Source organism: Nipponia nippon, unplaced genomic scaffold (assembly GCF_047370975.1).
Source record: "Nipponia nippon isolate SJK-2023a ecotype South Korea unplaced genomic scaffold, ASM4737097v1 scaffold_9, whole genome shotgun sequence".
Lineage (NCBI taxonomy): Eukaryota > Metazoa > Chordata > Aves > Pelecaniformes > Threskiornithidae > Nipponia > Nipponia nippon.
In genome coordinates, this window is record NW_028262413.1 from 10,699,862 (window position 1) to 10,715,978 (window position 16,117).

General features: G+C 42.2%; 1 protein-coding gene across 19 annotated transcripts in view; it reads right to left on the reverse strand.

The window, feature by feature from the left end:
- FOXP1 (forkhead box P1) overlaps positions 1–16,117 on the reverse strand; it is a 392,835-nt gene that overhangs the window by 55,700 nt on the left and 321,018 nt on the right. For all 19 annotated transcript variants that reach the window (XM_087743167.1, XM_087743173.1, XM_087743168.1 and 16 more), the window contains 2 exons: positions 14,067–14,226; positions 7,653–7,857 (listed from right to left, as the gene is read on the reverse strand). In XM_087743167.1, the coding sequence (XP_087599293.1) occupies positions 7,653–7,857; positions 14,067–14,226 (365 nt within the window). The remainder of the gene's footprint in view (positions 1–7,652; positions 7,858–14,066; positions 14,227–16,117) is intronic.

Below are 16,117 nucleotides of genomic sequence, written 5' to 3' on the forward strand. Positions count from 1 at the left end.
AGAAGAATTCGCTGGCTAGCGGATCTGTTGCTCAGTTTCCGAGACCGTTTCCCAAAGGAATAGTTATCTTCTTTATTCACGCAGCCCAAAACGACAAGCTGCAACACATATTAGCAGTTTCCCTGCCTGGGCTTATACCATCGTTTTAATGAGAAGAATACACTTTATAATATACATATGTCTTTCCTGATCACACAGCAGAAATTACAGCCCTCCCACCATAAAAACACCAGCTATATGGAAAAACACCCCGCGGCATTACACGAACGTTGTGCCAGCAGCAAGCAACGCAATATAAATTTTCCTTGGGCTCCTTCCCTCACCCCTCAACGTGCAGCAGGTAGAGCCACAAATCCCCATTTCCAAATTTCAATGTGCATCTCACTGCTTTGAAAATATAACCCTGTCTGACTGACAAAAAGAGAGCTCCAGGTTAGCACAAGATGTCGAGGGAGGGGGGAGAAGGGAATAGAGGTTTGAGCAGTACCTAGCTGCTCTATGAAAAGAGATTTCCGCCTCTCCAAACTGCAAGAAAAAAAAGGATGCCAAGAAAAAGAAAAGTAAAATAAATTGAATTAAAGAAAAACAGTTGTAAAGTGAACATTACAACCTGGGAAAAATGATGTCATTTTATCGAGAAACTCATTTTTTTCCATTAAACCATAGTGAAACGGATAAAGTTTATACAGCTTAATGGTGGAGTTTTACTTTAAATGCTACTCAATATCTTAGCAGTACGATATAACATGATATAACAGCTGTCATACTAACTGCTTGATTTTTATTGAACAGCAGAGAAAATAGTCACACAAAAATCACCTAATTTCTCCTCTAATTTTATGGCATTTTCAAGGGTGTTTCTTTTCCACTCTCAGGCTGTGATATGTATGATAAAAATATAACACAGCTCTTCATTAGCTCCCTGCTCAGCTCTTTAGGACAGTCAGACCTCTCGAGCAAATGCTGAGGAAGGACAACTTGCACACAGGAGGAAATAAAAAGAAACAGGAATCCACGGTGCAGTAAAACAAAAACAGGTCCCTTTTTAAGACTACTACATAAACACCTCTAATAAAAGAAGAGGACAAATTTTCATTGGACTTTAAGTATTTAGACAGGAATGTTTTAGTAAAAGTTTAACTGCAAAGTGCATGCAATTAACAGAAAGCCATCAGCTATTTCTCTGGTATGTAAAAATAGCATTAAGCTGTATTAAATGCACGTGTAAGTATCTCAGTTGCAAGAAAAGGGAGGAGATATGCAAAGCACTCAGATATCAAACAATGATCTGTTGGCCAGATGGAGGAATAAAACAATACATATGCTAAAATTTGGAAAAGTTCTGTTAGGCGTCTGCCAAGGCTCACCCAATCTATTTTAAGTGCTTTTTGATACATTAGCTTAGTGTTTGGAGTCGTACAACTGATGGTTATTACACGGGACCAGAAAGCAGCGAAGCGTTGGCGTGCAGGAGCTCCCTGATGCCGAGGCAGCTTCCCGAGGATGGTGAAGTGTCAAACACAGCACCCTTATTCAGCAAAGGGCCACACCAAGTCATCACAGGCTGGTTAACTTTGCATCTTTTGTAGAGAAAAACAAATAAAATAAACTGGAAACAATTTTCCAGGGTTTAGCGAAAACAGTTCTTTGAAAAGCATGATTTGATTAAAGAGCGCCCGGGCAGACTGAGGAGCAAGTGGCATTGTGCAACTAATTTAGCAGGCGGCTTCTCAAAAACGTGAGCGCCACGGCAGACGGTAGGTGTGGGCAACGCAAAGGACGCTACGCACCCAAATTTGAACAGCACTAACAATAAAAAGTGCCTGATAAGGCTTAAAACTGAAGATCAGCAACTCCAGGTCTGAGTCACGGCTGATATTTTTTCAAAGCTGATTACACAGAGAAGTGACTCAGACAGGGAGAGCGTATAGTAACTGGTGGTGATTTCTTTGGCGGGGGAGCGAGTGCCCAGGGATCGGGTAGCAGGATGCTTTGGGCTGATATCTGCACATAATAAACGCAGACGGCCGGGCCAGCACCCTGCTCTGGCTGTCCCAGCATCGCCATCACCAAAAAGCCCAACCGGCCTCACAGCCATCACACCTGTACTAGGTGCAATGAGAAGAAACACAGCAGCCATGTGGAGAGCGGGATGGTTTATCGGATACAGCGCTGGGCATCCAGGCTCGGCTTGAGTCTCCGGCTCTGCAGCGAGGAAGCTGCATGGAGGCACCTGAGCTGCTCAGAACATGGGTAACAACAGAAGGGTCACGATGGAGTTTGTGTACATGGGGCAGCTAAATACCTTCCAGGAGGGAAGGCCCCAGGAACACCAATTTCTTAAGGCAGAATAAATTTGAGGTAACCTAATATAACAAAACTCTGCTGATGGTAAAGTATAACAAGCTAAAATCAACTGCACAGAGCAACTGAGAGGAGCCGACACAGATGAGCAGATTTGATGCTGGCACCAGTGCAGAACGAATGCCAGGGACTACGCGGAAAGGCAGGCCAAGAGAGGATCAGGCCCTGGGAGCATATGGACTGCAGGCTGAATTGTTTCATCCCGAGCATTAATAATGGACCGAAGTCTGTAATTCTTAATTGTGCTGAATCCTAATGTCCTCATCTAAGGGCCTTGGGATTTTGATGGAGGATCAGCTGGCATGGAAGATAACAACAGTAAAACACAATGCATTAAGCCTAACTAGCAGATCAATGGTCTGCCACGCCGCTCCTCTCACTTCCCTTCAGAGCCTTCTGTAGACTCCTTCCTCCCGTGACACTGGCAAGAAAAAGTCATTTAAAAATCCCCTTGTTTATCCCATCTGTTTTTCCTATGAGATGGCTGCTTGCTTATGTGGAAGGACAAGACTCAAGCATGGTTGGAAAGGCTATAAAAACAACAGGGGAAAAACATGGGATTGCTGGATGGAGATGGAGAAAGGTCTCTTGGACGTGCAGCCTTTACCTCCAACTCTTCACCTTACCTCTTGCAAACAGATGCGTTTTCTAAATTAACGAGACTGGACCTTCATCAACTCACTTGTTTACGTACAGCCTCCCATCATCCTGTCGCTGCTGCAGTCAATGCAGAACGGTGCCAGGGGATGGGACCAGCACACAGGTACCCGCACCCCTCCACAGCAGCCCCAGACCTCCCGGGTCAAGCCCACACTGGAGCGACCTCCACTCACCGCAAAGCACTGATGAATTCTGCACCGTTCTGCTTTTCCAAACCTACCCACATCGGGAATATTCCCGAGCAGATAGGTTTCAGGATGCCCACTGCTCATCAGGTTATAAAGTTAGTAGTCACTGAAAGCAACCGGGCATCCACCCGCTTTGTTTTGCTGTTCGTCTTAAGAAAATAATCAAGCTTCCCCCAAGTAAGATGCAGTGGAATGAGATGGAAAGCAGGTACTGTCCTTGACATTTCTAAGCACAGCAGATGTACTTAACTGGTTCCCGTTATTTATTTATTTACTTGTGTAGAGAAAAAGCTTGTTACTGAAGAAGCCCAAATGCTGATAAGATGATGAGAGGTTTGCATGCTGGTTGATGGTCTCGCTTTCGCTTATCCTGAGTGAATACAAGCATCTATAACTAAATATTTCACTTAGGGTACTGATGACTGAGGTATGTTTATTGCATTGAGTGAATTTATATATATAATCAGCACAATAAACATTATTAAATTGTCTGAGTAAAATCAAAGCATGAAACACACAGTCAGTGCTGAATTCTAATGACGCTGAATGCCCATGATTGCATGGGGAAAGGATCTTAACAAGCCTTGATTTGAGCTTTGGCATCCGCCTCACAAATCACACGAAATGGTCTCTCTTTAATAGTGCTGAATATTGATAAATGTCTCTGCACGGCACAACAGGGAAGTTGGTCTCTATTGGCAATCTTTACCAAAGTGTGTTTTTTCCTTCTCTACACTCAAGGGTTTACCCTGAATGATTTAATTATAATTTTCCTTGTGTAAGACAAATTAAAGAGGAGAGTAGGAGTGTCATGCCAAAGCAGATTATTTATCTCCTTAACAGATTGCTGTGCACCAAACCCCAGAGCTGCTGCTGCTGCTACTTACAGAAACTGGGCGAAATGTGGGACAAAAGCATAGATGTAATATACATTTAAAGCCCAAATGAATGAAAGCATTAACCCATTATTTATAGCTGGAATTGTTTCATTCCTGTGAAAGCCAGACACACAGAGCGTGCAGAAACCAAGAGCAGCCCTGCAATGCTCTCTGGCCCGTGCCCGGGAGCGGAGTATGCCTCCTACTTTCAAATGTATTTTTGCTTTTTGAACGTCGCGGGGTGACTCTGGCCGCCCGCCTACCATTTGCTTTCATTGCCATGAAGGAGAACTTTTTTTGTCACTCGGCCCCACAGTGGCCAGCGTCACTGGTGACACCAGAGCTGCGTCCCCGCAGCCTGAGCGGGACCAAAGCTTTGCTGTACGCAACCGTTGAGGCTGGGCCCGTGGCACGGCAACGCATGGGCATGCCGAGCAGCCAATGACTATTTCTCCTGCTATTTTAAACCCCTTGTTTATAACCAAAACGTGTTTTTACCCAAGACGTATGGCAGAGCTGCTGCTCGCCCAATGACTTTTACACAGGTGCCTCTGCTGCCACTGCGCTCAGCCGAGTGCCTCCTGTCTCACGGGTCCCGAGCAGCCTCGCAATCTGACCTGTGGGATCAGGAACCCCGTAAAACACAGCCTGAACTGTCCCAGTGACAAGTGCCAGAGATGACAGTGACGATAGTAACTCCCACATAACCAACTTGCCTCCTGCAGCCCACTCCTCCTCAAAAGCCCAAGAGGGAGGTGGGGAAAACAGCTTTACAGCACACCCTAAAAGTTAATGTTACCTGTATATGATTATTTATTGCTGCTGGGCAGTCGTTACGATGTGGCCGTGGTTAACTGTTAGGACACTTACAGTTTTTACTATGTGCTTTATACTGTTGTTTAAATCTAAATAAATAGCTCTTTGTTGTATCAGACCAAAGCTAACAGCCAGTTGCACAGAAGGTGCAGGAATGGGGTGGGGAACAGGAGAAAGCCACAACCCAAAAACCTGCCCTGGCCAGCCCAAGCTGGGAACTCGTGCAATGGGAGGTGGAGGGCTGACAGCCCTTGTGAGCCCCTCCAACAGCCCCATCTAACCCAAGCTTGGGCTCGGGACCACCGCCACAAGTCCGGTTGTGCAAGCTCAGTTGTGCTGAACCAGCTGGGTACAACAACATGCATAGGTTTGTCTCCAAGTCTAGCCAAGTCATGCTCCCACCAGACCCATCATTATTTCTAGTCTTAACCTTTGCAGTCAAAAGATGACCAGAACCCTGCTCATGCCCGTGCTCTCTCTGTTGTAAGTATGCTAAGATTTCACCTTCCGTGGGCTTTCAAATACACATCTGATGGCAGAGCACAGCTAATCTTTTCTCACTGCTCACTCACCACCCCGAACTCCCTGCCTGTAGATAAATACCCTTTCAGAAACGAAGCCAGTGCAACACATCTCAACAAGAGGAGGTTCTGCGTCATATGAAATCCAGGCAGGCACCACGGTGCCTGATGAGACTGCAACAAAACCCTTAAGTGCATCAGTAGGCATTCTTCTGCGTGTAGTCTCCTGCTCTACTTATGGATAAAGATGTAATTCAATCACTGCAGCAAATGGATGGCATAAACCTTCCATGTACCAAATAGAGGCAAGATAAAGCAAAGACTGAAGCTCTCTTATTTGTATTCCTAAATATGCCTATTTTTGTATTTTGATATTGTAGAGAACTCAATAGATATGTAAGAAAAGTATTATGGCAAGCTTTAACAATGCAGCTATCAATTCAACCACTAAGGATTTTAAGTTTTCTAACCCATACAGTCTCAAACAACACCATGGCAGGTTTATGCCTTCCTAATTAATTAATTTGGAACTTTACTAATAAAAACATATGTATCGCCTTGTTTGTAGATCCCAATTGCCTCCAGGCCACAATTACAGGACTCAGACACATGGATTTCCAGTTCTGCTTGACAGTACACACAGAGAAAACTCTTACTTCAGAACAGATTCCTGTATTTCCACTGCATTTCAAACTTAACAGCAATGGCATACTGTTTCCTTGGTTAGATTGCCATTAGCAGACAGCACATGCCTCTGTTCAGCGAAAGAAGATCCATTTCACTGCAAGGGTTTTTGTTTTATATACTCGGTAAGAAAAACACAGATAAAAAATTTATTGAAAAGTCATAAACCCATCTTGTTCAGCTCTATATGCAGCAAAAAGAGAATTTAATTGTTTAATAAACATCAAATTGTTTTTAGTATCCCATGTAAGTCTTCACGAAAACCATGTCCTTGACACTTACATGCATTATAAATGTATATGCTGATGTTCCCCCGCATGTCCTTGCAATGGATATAAAATGATGCCTCACACACACAGCAGTTCTTTCGACAGTGGGTGTGCTCTCCTTTAAAAATCTATCTATTCCCAACAGCACTATTTTCTTAATATTAGAAAGACATAAGAGCTATTTATATAGCTTCCCTATCAATCTACTTTCAGACCACCAGAAATATAAACTCTATGGCTTAAAAATTCCATTATCCTCTTTCTAATGAATGAAAGGAGGAAGGAAAGACAAAGCCATCAGTTTCCATAAAATCCAGCTTTCACTAGTGTCTGCTATAACATTTCTAGATGGGCGAAGGGACTCTCCTGAATGCAAAGAAGCACTGCCCTCCCTGGTGCGCCCACGCTGCTCGTGCGCTCCAGAGACCCTTCTCCTCCTCCGCAGATGGCAGCGATGCCGAGGCTGCAGAAGGCACAGGCACCTACGGCCCGAGCTCCTGGGACCCTCTATCTCACCGTAAGCAAAAGTTACGTTGTTAGACACGCCTCAGTGAAATCTGGGGGTGTAAAGAAACAAACCTGCAATAAAGCATCCTTTGGAATAAAGCAGAGCCCGCGCCGAGAAGCACGTCAACAGACAACCCCTGATTTAAGCCATTTCTTTTAACAATGCAAGCCTAGCAAGTATAAATTAACTCACACTTTTAAAAGCCAAACAACACCAGTTAGCTAATTTTATCAGCACTTAAAAAAATCCACTTTGTTTTAGAGAAACCTGGTGAACTCAAGCCTAGCCTGCCTTGGGAAAGCAGGTAAATACAGAGTAAAAACCAGGCAAACATGTTAGATGAGATGGGGCACTGAAATTTGGCAGAAAAACGGGTGGTAAAACAGCCTGTACTGACCAACAGGTTTTTGTCCTCACATCCAGCCTGCAAACCCAAAGCACATCAAGAGTAACACCGGCCGGGATGCAAAACTCGAAAAAACCCAGCTTATGCTCTTCACACTTCCCCCAATACGTTTATCCAATGCACTTCTAATTAGCTAATTGTGCCCACAGTGATCCAATTAACAAGCCATAAAGATCTGAACAAAAGGAGCATATTCTGCCCAGTGGAGACTCTATTCAACCACGCCAAAATCAGACAGAGCAAGACGTGGAGGACAAAACCGAGGCCAAGGCGGTTGGCCACCGCTCCCAACAATTTCACCATCATTTCGGCATGCTGTTCGGAGATGCTCATGGGTGGAAACCCCACCAGCACCTACCTCTCCCGTTTAGGAGTGTGGACCGATAGCTGTCCATTAGTTGAGGCGTGCGGGTTGATGATTAAGGAGGTCTTAGACGGCGCGGAGGAGGAGACGCAGGTGGTGGACAGGTCCAGGCTGCTGTGGTTGTTGCTGGCTGCCTCCTCCGCTGTGTGTGAGCTTGTCACTTCCTTCCAGAGCTGCTGCAGTTCTGTTGGAATCATGCCTGAAACAAACAAATTGGATAATTAAATCAATTAACAGCTAATTCGGCCGTCTTCAAACAGTAATTAAATCAAAGAGTCAGTAAACAAAGCCTAGTGTTAGTTGTGTGTGTGTGTTTTTGCGCATGTATTTTTTTTTTTTTAATAACTAAAGGCTAATACTGAACACTGTACGTCTCTGCTAAATTTTCTGATGTGACACCTGCAATAGCTATGGAAGGCAAAATCCATGTGTGGGGCAGGGGGGTACACACAACAAGACACCCACCCCAAACTCCATGTTAATTATTATTATTTTTTGTAACTAAAATTACAGAGGGCCCATTTCCAGAGTCCCTGCTCAGGCAGAAATTGCCCCGAGCTCACAGCAAGGCTGACAGCAAAGGTGGCCAAGGGCTACCCTGCAGTCAGCTGGAGAAATTTAATTTTTTTTTTTAATATACTGTTGTTTTTGTTTTTTTTTTTTTTTTAAGGAAAATGAATACTTCCTAACCTGTTTTAAAAAGAAAGGAAGGTCTTAGGAAAAAAAAAAAAACTCAGCTTTATTATTGTGACAACATGAACCACAATATGACTAAGTTTTAAATGATGACAAATAGCTTTGTTATTAAATACAGTTTTTATTAATCACTTTTAGACATAAATTATGAATTCGTATTGTCTTCCTGAAATGCTTTTCAAATTTTAACAGTCAAATTGATTATACTATGATTATTTCATTAACACACCTATCTTTCTCATTAATTTTGGTTTCTCAAACTGCTCACTTAATTGATGGATGTGTCTACTGAAAAACTGTATAACTTTCTATACAAGTAACACTATTATTACTGTCATTTCTTAGATCAATGCTAATGAGCCATTCAAAAGTAAAATGAAAACATAAAATAAGCTTCAAGAAATAATTTAAAAAACATATATTTTAATTGTGCCAAAATGGACATCAGGCTTAGGACATCGCATTTGATAAATAAGGGAAGTGAAAACTTTGCAAACTCCAGTGGGCCAAACCGAAGGCTGGAAGGGGAGCTGCGCGCGTCAGCGTGACACGGGCTCATGCTGAGATCATGCTTTTGGATAAAGCTTATGTTTGTGACATGATCAAACAAGTCAAGTTTCTCTCACTGAAGACTATTTCAGTGCTCTTTCAGAGAAGGCCATGGGAAAAAATTAGCAGTAGAGACGCATCACTTAAATATTCAGGGGAAAAAAAAAATAAAAGCCAGTGTCCGTGTGTTTTTAAAGAGGTTTCTCATCACTGTGCTTCCAGATCATCATTGGGATGACTGTTTATTGTTTCAGCGTATTGTAGCACTGGAGCTATCCTAAGGAAACCTGCCATTTTCTCAGTGTATAGCAGCTGCTCACACAGGCATGTATCTCACCAAACCTAAGGTATTGAAATAAAAAAAAAAAAAAAAAGGCAGTATGCATTATATTCATTTGAAACACATAATAAAAAATGCCAAGGTCTAAATTTAATTTATTTTTGTCATTTAGAATACAATGGATAGATAATCATCTCAACGTGATCAGCCAAACATCTTTACTTTGCTAAACTGTTAAAGATTTTAATTATGCTAGCTTTGGAGAGCACTGGTCTAATGAGGCGATAGACTCCAGAGAATCTAAGTGGTTAAGAACTGTGAAATGAGTCTGATAGGATTTTTTTATATTCACCGTGGATCGTTTGCATATCAAAGAGGAGTAAATTATTGCACGACAGACCAATAACCTTCCCCGCCTTTCCAAGAGTAGCATTAACAAAAACAGTTCGTCTCCAGTAACGGTTCACTACAAAAAAATGCTAAAATCCTTAAGTATCTGCAATTAATATATATTATGAAAGAGGCTTCAATTTATACATTAAGTGATCAGATATTCTTAGGACACATCCGTTTCTCTAAAGCCACGTCATTTTCCTTTCATCAGACCCAAATGCCAATTATATTTTGATGGATTTTGTCCCAAATGAGCATTTAGTTATTAGACATATTCAATTATTACTTGTCCCCTGAAATTAAACCTCTGAGCAAATTAAACAAAGAAAAAGGTCAGTACACAAGCCTATGTCCTGTTTTGCTGTATCGGGGCTATTATTTTCAAACACCTTGCGAAGTGACAGTGTGGGATGTATTTTTATCTAACATGCTTGACAGGACTGTCTGCGCACTAACAATTACCTGTGAGCACGGCTGACCCTTACACCACTGTTTACTCAATTGAAACAATAGTGAATAGACTTGTCTGTTGATGATAACATATTGGTATGAGACCATATGAGTCGACACCTATTTTTATTTTCCAGAATAAGCAAATAGGGAAAGAATAACTGGCGCTTTTTCTTTTTTTTTGCCACCACCCCCTTATCTGGATTTCTGCAGGTTTTTAATTAGAGACAGGCTAGCAGCCACTCTCCTCTCCCTGTCCCCCCTTCTCCTCTCTCCTTCCCCTCTCCTCCCGGTCACTTCAGGATCCACTAATGCTTTATCCCAAGGAAAAACTTGCAAGTGTTACAGCTGTTAAAATATAGATACAGCTAATATTTATACCTCGCTGTAGATCCTCTAAAAGTCAAGGGGTTTGGTCTAACTTCCTATACAAGTGTAACTCACACTAGCACTAACGACAGCTATAGCGCATATTGAAAGGAAAACAAAAAACACCCACTTGTGTGCGGGGAAAAAAAAACGCTGGAGATAATAAGGACGATTTCAGGCTGGGTGACATTAAATTAAAGAGTTAACTGTGATGTCATACACGTCCACACACAACCCGTCACTTAAAAATGACCGCATCGCTGACATCACTTGATTAATAAAATAAAATTAAAAAAACCCTTCCTCCTCCTTCCCCAAATCTAGTTCTTTTAGAATAATTCTGGAGAGAATTCCTAACTAGCCTGTCAAACTGGGCAGCTGAAAGGTATGCTCATTACTCATCTGGCAAAATGGTTAAATAAAATAATAGAACAAATGGTAAAAGCAAGTCAAATAGATCCACGAACACTTGCAATAAATTATGTAATTTACCATTTAACAGTTTCATTTTAACAGCGAGAGCCAGATTTTAAGATTCCCAGAACTGCGCTGCAATTACCCGAGATCGCTACTGCTGGTGCTGCAACTTCGTATGTACCAGTAACGGGATTTAGACCTGAAACTGCCAAATCTGTGGGAGCAATCAGGCACCCAGATGTCTCAGTCCTATTATTTTCACTTGCTGGTGATCTGAAGTGTGATTTGCAGTTTCATTTTGCAGATACTAAAGATCTAGCTCTCACAGCTCAGAACACTGCTGAAATGTGGTTTATTTTTAAATTGCTACTATGTACAGATGTAAAATCTAGATTATAGATGTGTCTAAATACAAAGCAGAAAAGATTACACAAATATAACATTAAAGGATGTGCTATTTTGTGTAAGACAATAGGCAAGCACTAAAAACTAAAATGAAACTAAAATACAGCTTTAAACAACGTATTAGTTCTAAAAACATAACAAAAAATCACTTATGAAGTAGCATTCTCTCCTTAGAAACATTTATTACTATTACAGATACTTAAGAATAAAAGCAAAATGCTTTTAACTCAATTCATAGCGACATTTACTAGAGGGATGATTTTTTTTTTTAATACGCACATTTCCAGTATTTGTCTCAGTCTTGCAAACTGTTCTGAAAACAAAAGGGCATGATATATGTAATTTATTTTTTTTTTTAATAAGAAGTGTACATTACCAATTATTTTAAACTATAGCCCTGGCTCTTCATTGCATTTTTCAGGACAACTAGTCCCCTTCATTATGAAAGAAAATGTAGGCACAGGTTTAAAAAATGTATGTTGTGGGGACAGTTGACAGATTACTGCTCATGGAACTCAATTTCCCAACCCCAGGTATCACCGGCTCAAAGACAAACAGAGTTGCTCAACCTCTTTGTGTCCTTGTACCTCCATACCCAGGTGACCATGTTCAAGCAAGCAGAAAGTTGATTTAAACCTCATAATGACATCAGTTTTAAGCCATCGTCTCTCTGATAAAAAAAAATAAAATATCGTGCTGTATTGCAACCTGCCTGAATTCTCAAGTTACTCTTTCCTCCCGCTGCCGAGCCCCCGGCTCCAGCCACCCCCAACGCTCGCAGCTCATTTCCCTGCAAGAACCAGCCCTTTCTGCTTATGTTTATGTCATCTCCAGCATGCAAGTCGGCACCCCTTAGGTTTTAAATACGTTTCTCCGTGAGGACTAATAGTTATACTACCCTGCTAACCATATCAATCAATGCCACGACTGCTGAATTACCTACTGGTGTCTCCGATGTGTTACCGCACAGATTACACTTCATGCATCACCACATTCATTTCTTTCACATTACACATGAGCGTGTCTTGTCACTGCCCAATTGCCCTCCTTTGGACAGCTTAACTGATGTACTATACAATGAACCTTACCGAGCAAACTTAATAGTATAGGAGCTGTGGGAAAAATTAGAAAGGTGGAAGCTTGAGTCTGGTGGGTGTGTGGGAACAGCCTGGGATGCTTCCAACAATAAATCTGAAGCATAATTAACGCACGTTACAACATTTTGCAAGTATAAATGGCATTTCGTCTACATGCCCTTGTTCTTGGACTCGTTTCATGCCTTCTCCCTGTCACACCGCACATCAACGGTGCCTGACCAACTACCACCCCAGGCCTGATCCTGCAGCTCCCAGCCAGGCACCACCTTGCTGCTCATCAGCCTCTGACTCATACACAGGACTAGTCTAGACCAGGTGTCCCGCTTTGGGATGCTGGAAAGCTAAACTGAGTCTTGCCGAGGGAGATGTCAGGTCCCCAAAAGCTTAGCCTCTCAAGACAGGAGATAGGAGCTCGAATACTTTTGTGACCCTCGCAAAAATAAGCCTAAATAAATCACACCAGTCACACGGCAAAGCAGACTCCGCTCCCCAGTTTTGTCTCTGTTTATCCATGTAAGTTAATATTCACCAGCCACATCACTCTCCTTTTTGCAGCTATGTAAACACAAAAAAGGAGGGTGAAGAACAGAAGCAATTTTGTCCCGTCCCCCCCATTTAACTGAATAGAGCTGAATGTAAACTCATCATATGGTTTAGCAACTAGTAGCAGCCCTAAGGCTGCTATGAAGAGCCGAAATCATTCAACCTGAGCTGACTCAAGTTGGTGAGGTGGATGTTTAAATTCATTATGGGGCAAGGGAAGTAAAAGGCATGATTATTCAGAAACACCAGCATCATGGTTGAAAGACCTTGTCTTCCCTGAGCCATGCCAACTTTGAACAATCTGCCTTAATCACAGCAGCCAGAATTCAGGCAAGTCCGTTAAAAAGTCCTATGGCTAAACCTAGTTTAAAAAAAAAAAAGATTCAAGCCAAAGAGGAAAAGAGAGAATAAAAACCCCAGGTTATAACCACTATCAAAAGTATTGTGATTTAAGTAGTTATTGCTTTTAATGCATCAACATCTTAAAAAAAAATACAAATAGGAATTTCAGGAAAGCAGTAACTTCTTGCAGAGTGTAGGACTGAATAAAGATGTAGGAGGATCTAATTGTCAGTAACACCATTAAAATTAAATGGAGTTAATCCCAATTTGCCTCAGTGTGGAGGGAGGAATGAAGCTATGATGCACACGGGCAGTGAAATGAAGGCCGTGTAAACAGGCATGGAGAGGAGACACCGCCAGCTCTCCCTCTCAGCTGCAGCAAAGGGCAATCAAATTTCTACAGTTCGGCAGCGTGCCGATCAGAGCTCCTCTGCACCCAGGTCCTTGCTGGGCTGGAACCAGAAAGGGCCCAAGTAACACATTAAAAAAGGAAAAGCTGCTCTCACACTATCCTGAGCCATGAACCCAGCACTAAGAATCGATTAAGATGCCTCCTGTGAAGGATTTCAAGCTCAGATTAGTACAACCAGCAGCTTCGAGTCCGCCAGACCGGCTATAGCTGTGCAAATTGAATCTGAACTCCAAACCGCCTGCCTCCCGCTAGCCAGAGCAATCCACGATTTCAGCATCGCCCTTCTCAAAAAACATCTTTATAATGCCCACCCTGCCTGTCAGGATTTTTCTGTGCTTATTATTTTATGCGCCTGTAAGAGATCTCTCTCTCTCTCTTCCTGAGTGACAATTTTGTGTGTGAGTGCGTGCTATCTCTTTGCCAGACAGCCAGCAGCTCCCAAACCCCTCACCTACCTTGTGCAAGGGGTTGCAAAGGCAGAGTAGGCTGGCCAGGCTGGATCGTTAGCAGCCCCTGACGCTGCAAAGACAGGAGGTGCTGCTGTTGCAACTGCTGCATCTGTAAGAGTTGCTGCTGAAAGGCCAACTGCTGCGTAGCCACCTGCTGTTGCTGGGGCTGGGAAAAAAAAAAAAATGCACATTTGTCAGTACAGAGCAAAGCATTAACAGAGGATTTACTGGGCTCCTTGTCTCAACACACTTCAACTTCTGATCGCAGTCACTCCGTATCAAGGCAAACTAGCGAGCCCACCGCCCCACATCAAAGACCCCAAGGCACACTTAGGTGCTAGAGCTAACCACAGGGCTGCAGTGGATTCCCACCTCCAGTGGTTACTTTCATCCTACCTAAATCCTTCCTGCCATCCCAATTAAAAATGTATGCAGCGTTTCTTGGTCCACGCTACCATGTCACCCTGGTCCATGTGGTCGTGTTTTACCCTAGAAGTGGCTGAGTTTCAGTGGTGGGTAAAGCAAATGCTGCCGGCAGCTGTTAAAGTCCTGGGTAATTCTTTGAGGCAAAGAACATGTATAACGTGAGAATCACACCACACGATCCCATCACAATTAGACGTAATGAAAAACAACCCTGCACTGTGCTCTGCTTGCTCATGCAATGGTTGTCTCAACTATTAAGGCAATACGACTGGCTTAATTTATGGTATTTTATACTTTCTCTTATTCATCCATCAAGCCCCACAATACTTTCTGTTATGTTGGGAATTATGCTGTGCTGTATTTAAGGCTGCTACTTCTGCACTTCGAAAATTTTAATTATTCTCACTAGAAAGAAGATGGAGTTGCTTTACTCCACAGGGATGTGAACCTTGAACCTTTGAGGTGTAAAAGAACATGTTGCTTTTCTCACTACTGTACCCGGAGAAGCTTTTAACTACTCTGTTTATCACTTCTGACATAAATAAATGAGAAAAAATCAGACCTTTGAAGAAGAAAAACTTCATCTAATATTGTTAATTAGCCATGACAAACGATGAAATAACATTGTAAATCTTTCATAGAAACAGCCACTAGATTTTAATTACACACATTCATAATTTAGCAAACAACATCTTACTTGAATGTGAGTGTTTAATATGTACAGTACTCCAGGCTTCAGAGTCCTTAATTTTGTTCAGTTAAGGAAGCCTCTAGGTTTTGCTTCCATGCTCATCTTGTATTTTATTTGCTTTGTTCTTTAAAATCCATGAAAGGCTTTGCATTTTGATAAATATCTTTTTATTTATTGTACAATGACAGGAGGAAAACTTTTGTTGTGTAAAACATCAATACATCATGCCAGTGTTTAGCAGTTCCTTGTGCTAGCAAAAAAAAATTAATGTAGATTTCCTTAGTAATTATCTGAGTGATAGAAAGATAATACAGTGCAGTAGTACAATAAATAGAAGGAAATTATCTAATATCCCTAATCTGCTAGGAATCATATCAAGGTGGAGGTCTTATACACATTATGGCTAACAGCTATGGAAAGAAAATTAACTCTTACAAAACCGCATACTTTCACAAACAAACCCCAGCCAGGTCCCAAGCTTTTTGTCGCCCTTCCTTGACACCGAGCCAGAGGATCACTGGCCCCGTTCCCTGCTGGTGTCAAGCGGGGGGGGGGGGGGGGGAAAAATCCACCAGAGCTGCAGGAGCGGGACTGACGGACACCAGCCAGGGGCTTGGTCCCCACCTTCTTGTACCACCATGCCCCATCAACCTTAATATTGCAACCAACTGTATACCCCCAACTGTACTGACAGGAAAGTTAATTTATCTGCTTTCCAAAGAAAATCTAGGACTTTGAGAACACAGTTAAACAAATAGGTGTTTAGATATTCTGAAACTTGGAGAGTTTTCACTTCTTTGCAACAGCTTGCTCAGACAGATCCACTTGCTCAACTATTTGCAACAGCACCAGATGAATGCAAGCCACAGCAACAGTTATATTAAGAGTTAATGTTTGCCTCCATAAATATTCATTTTCTAAATACATATATACTTAATAT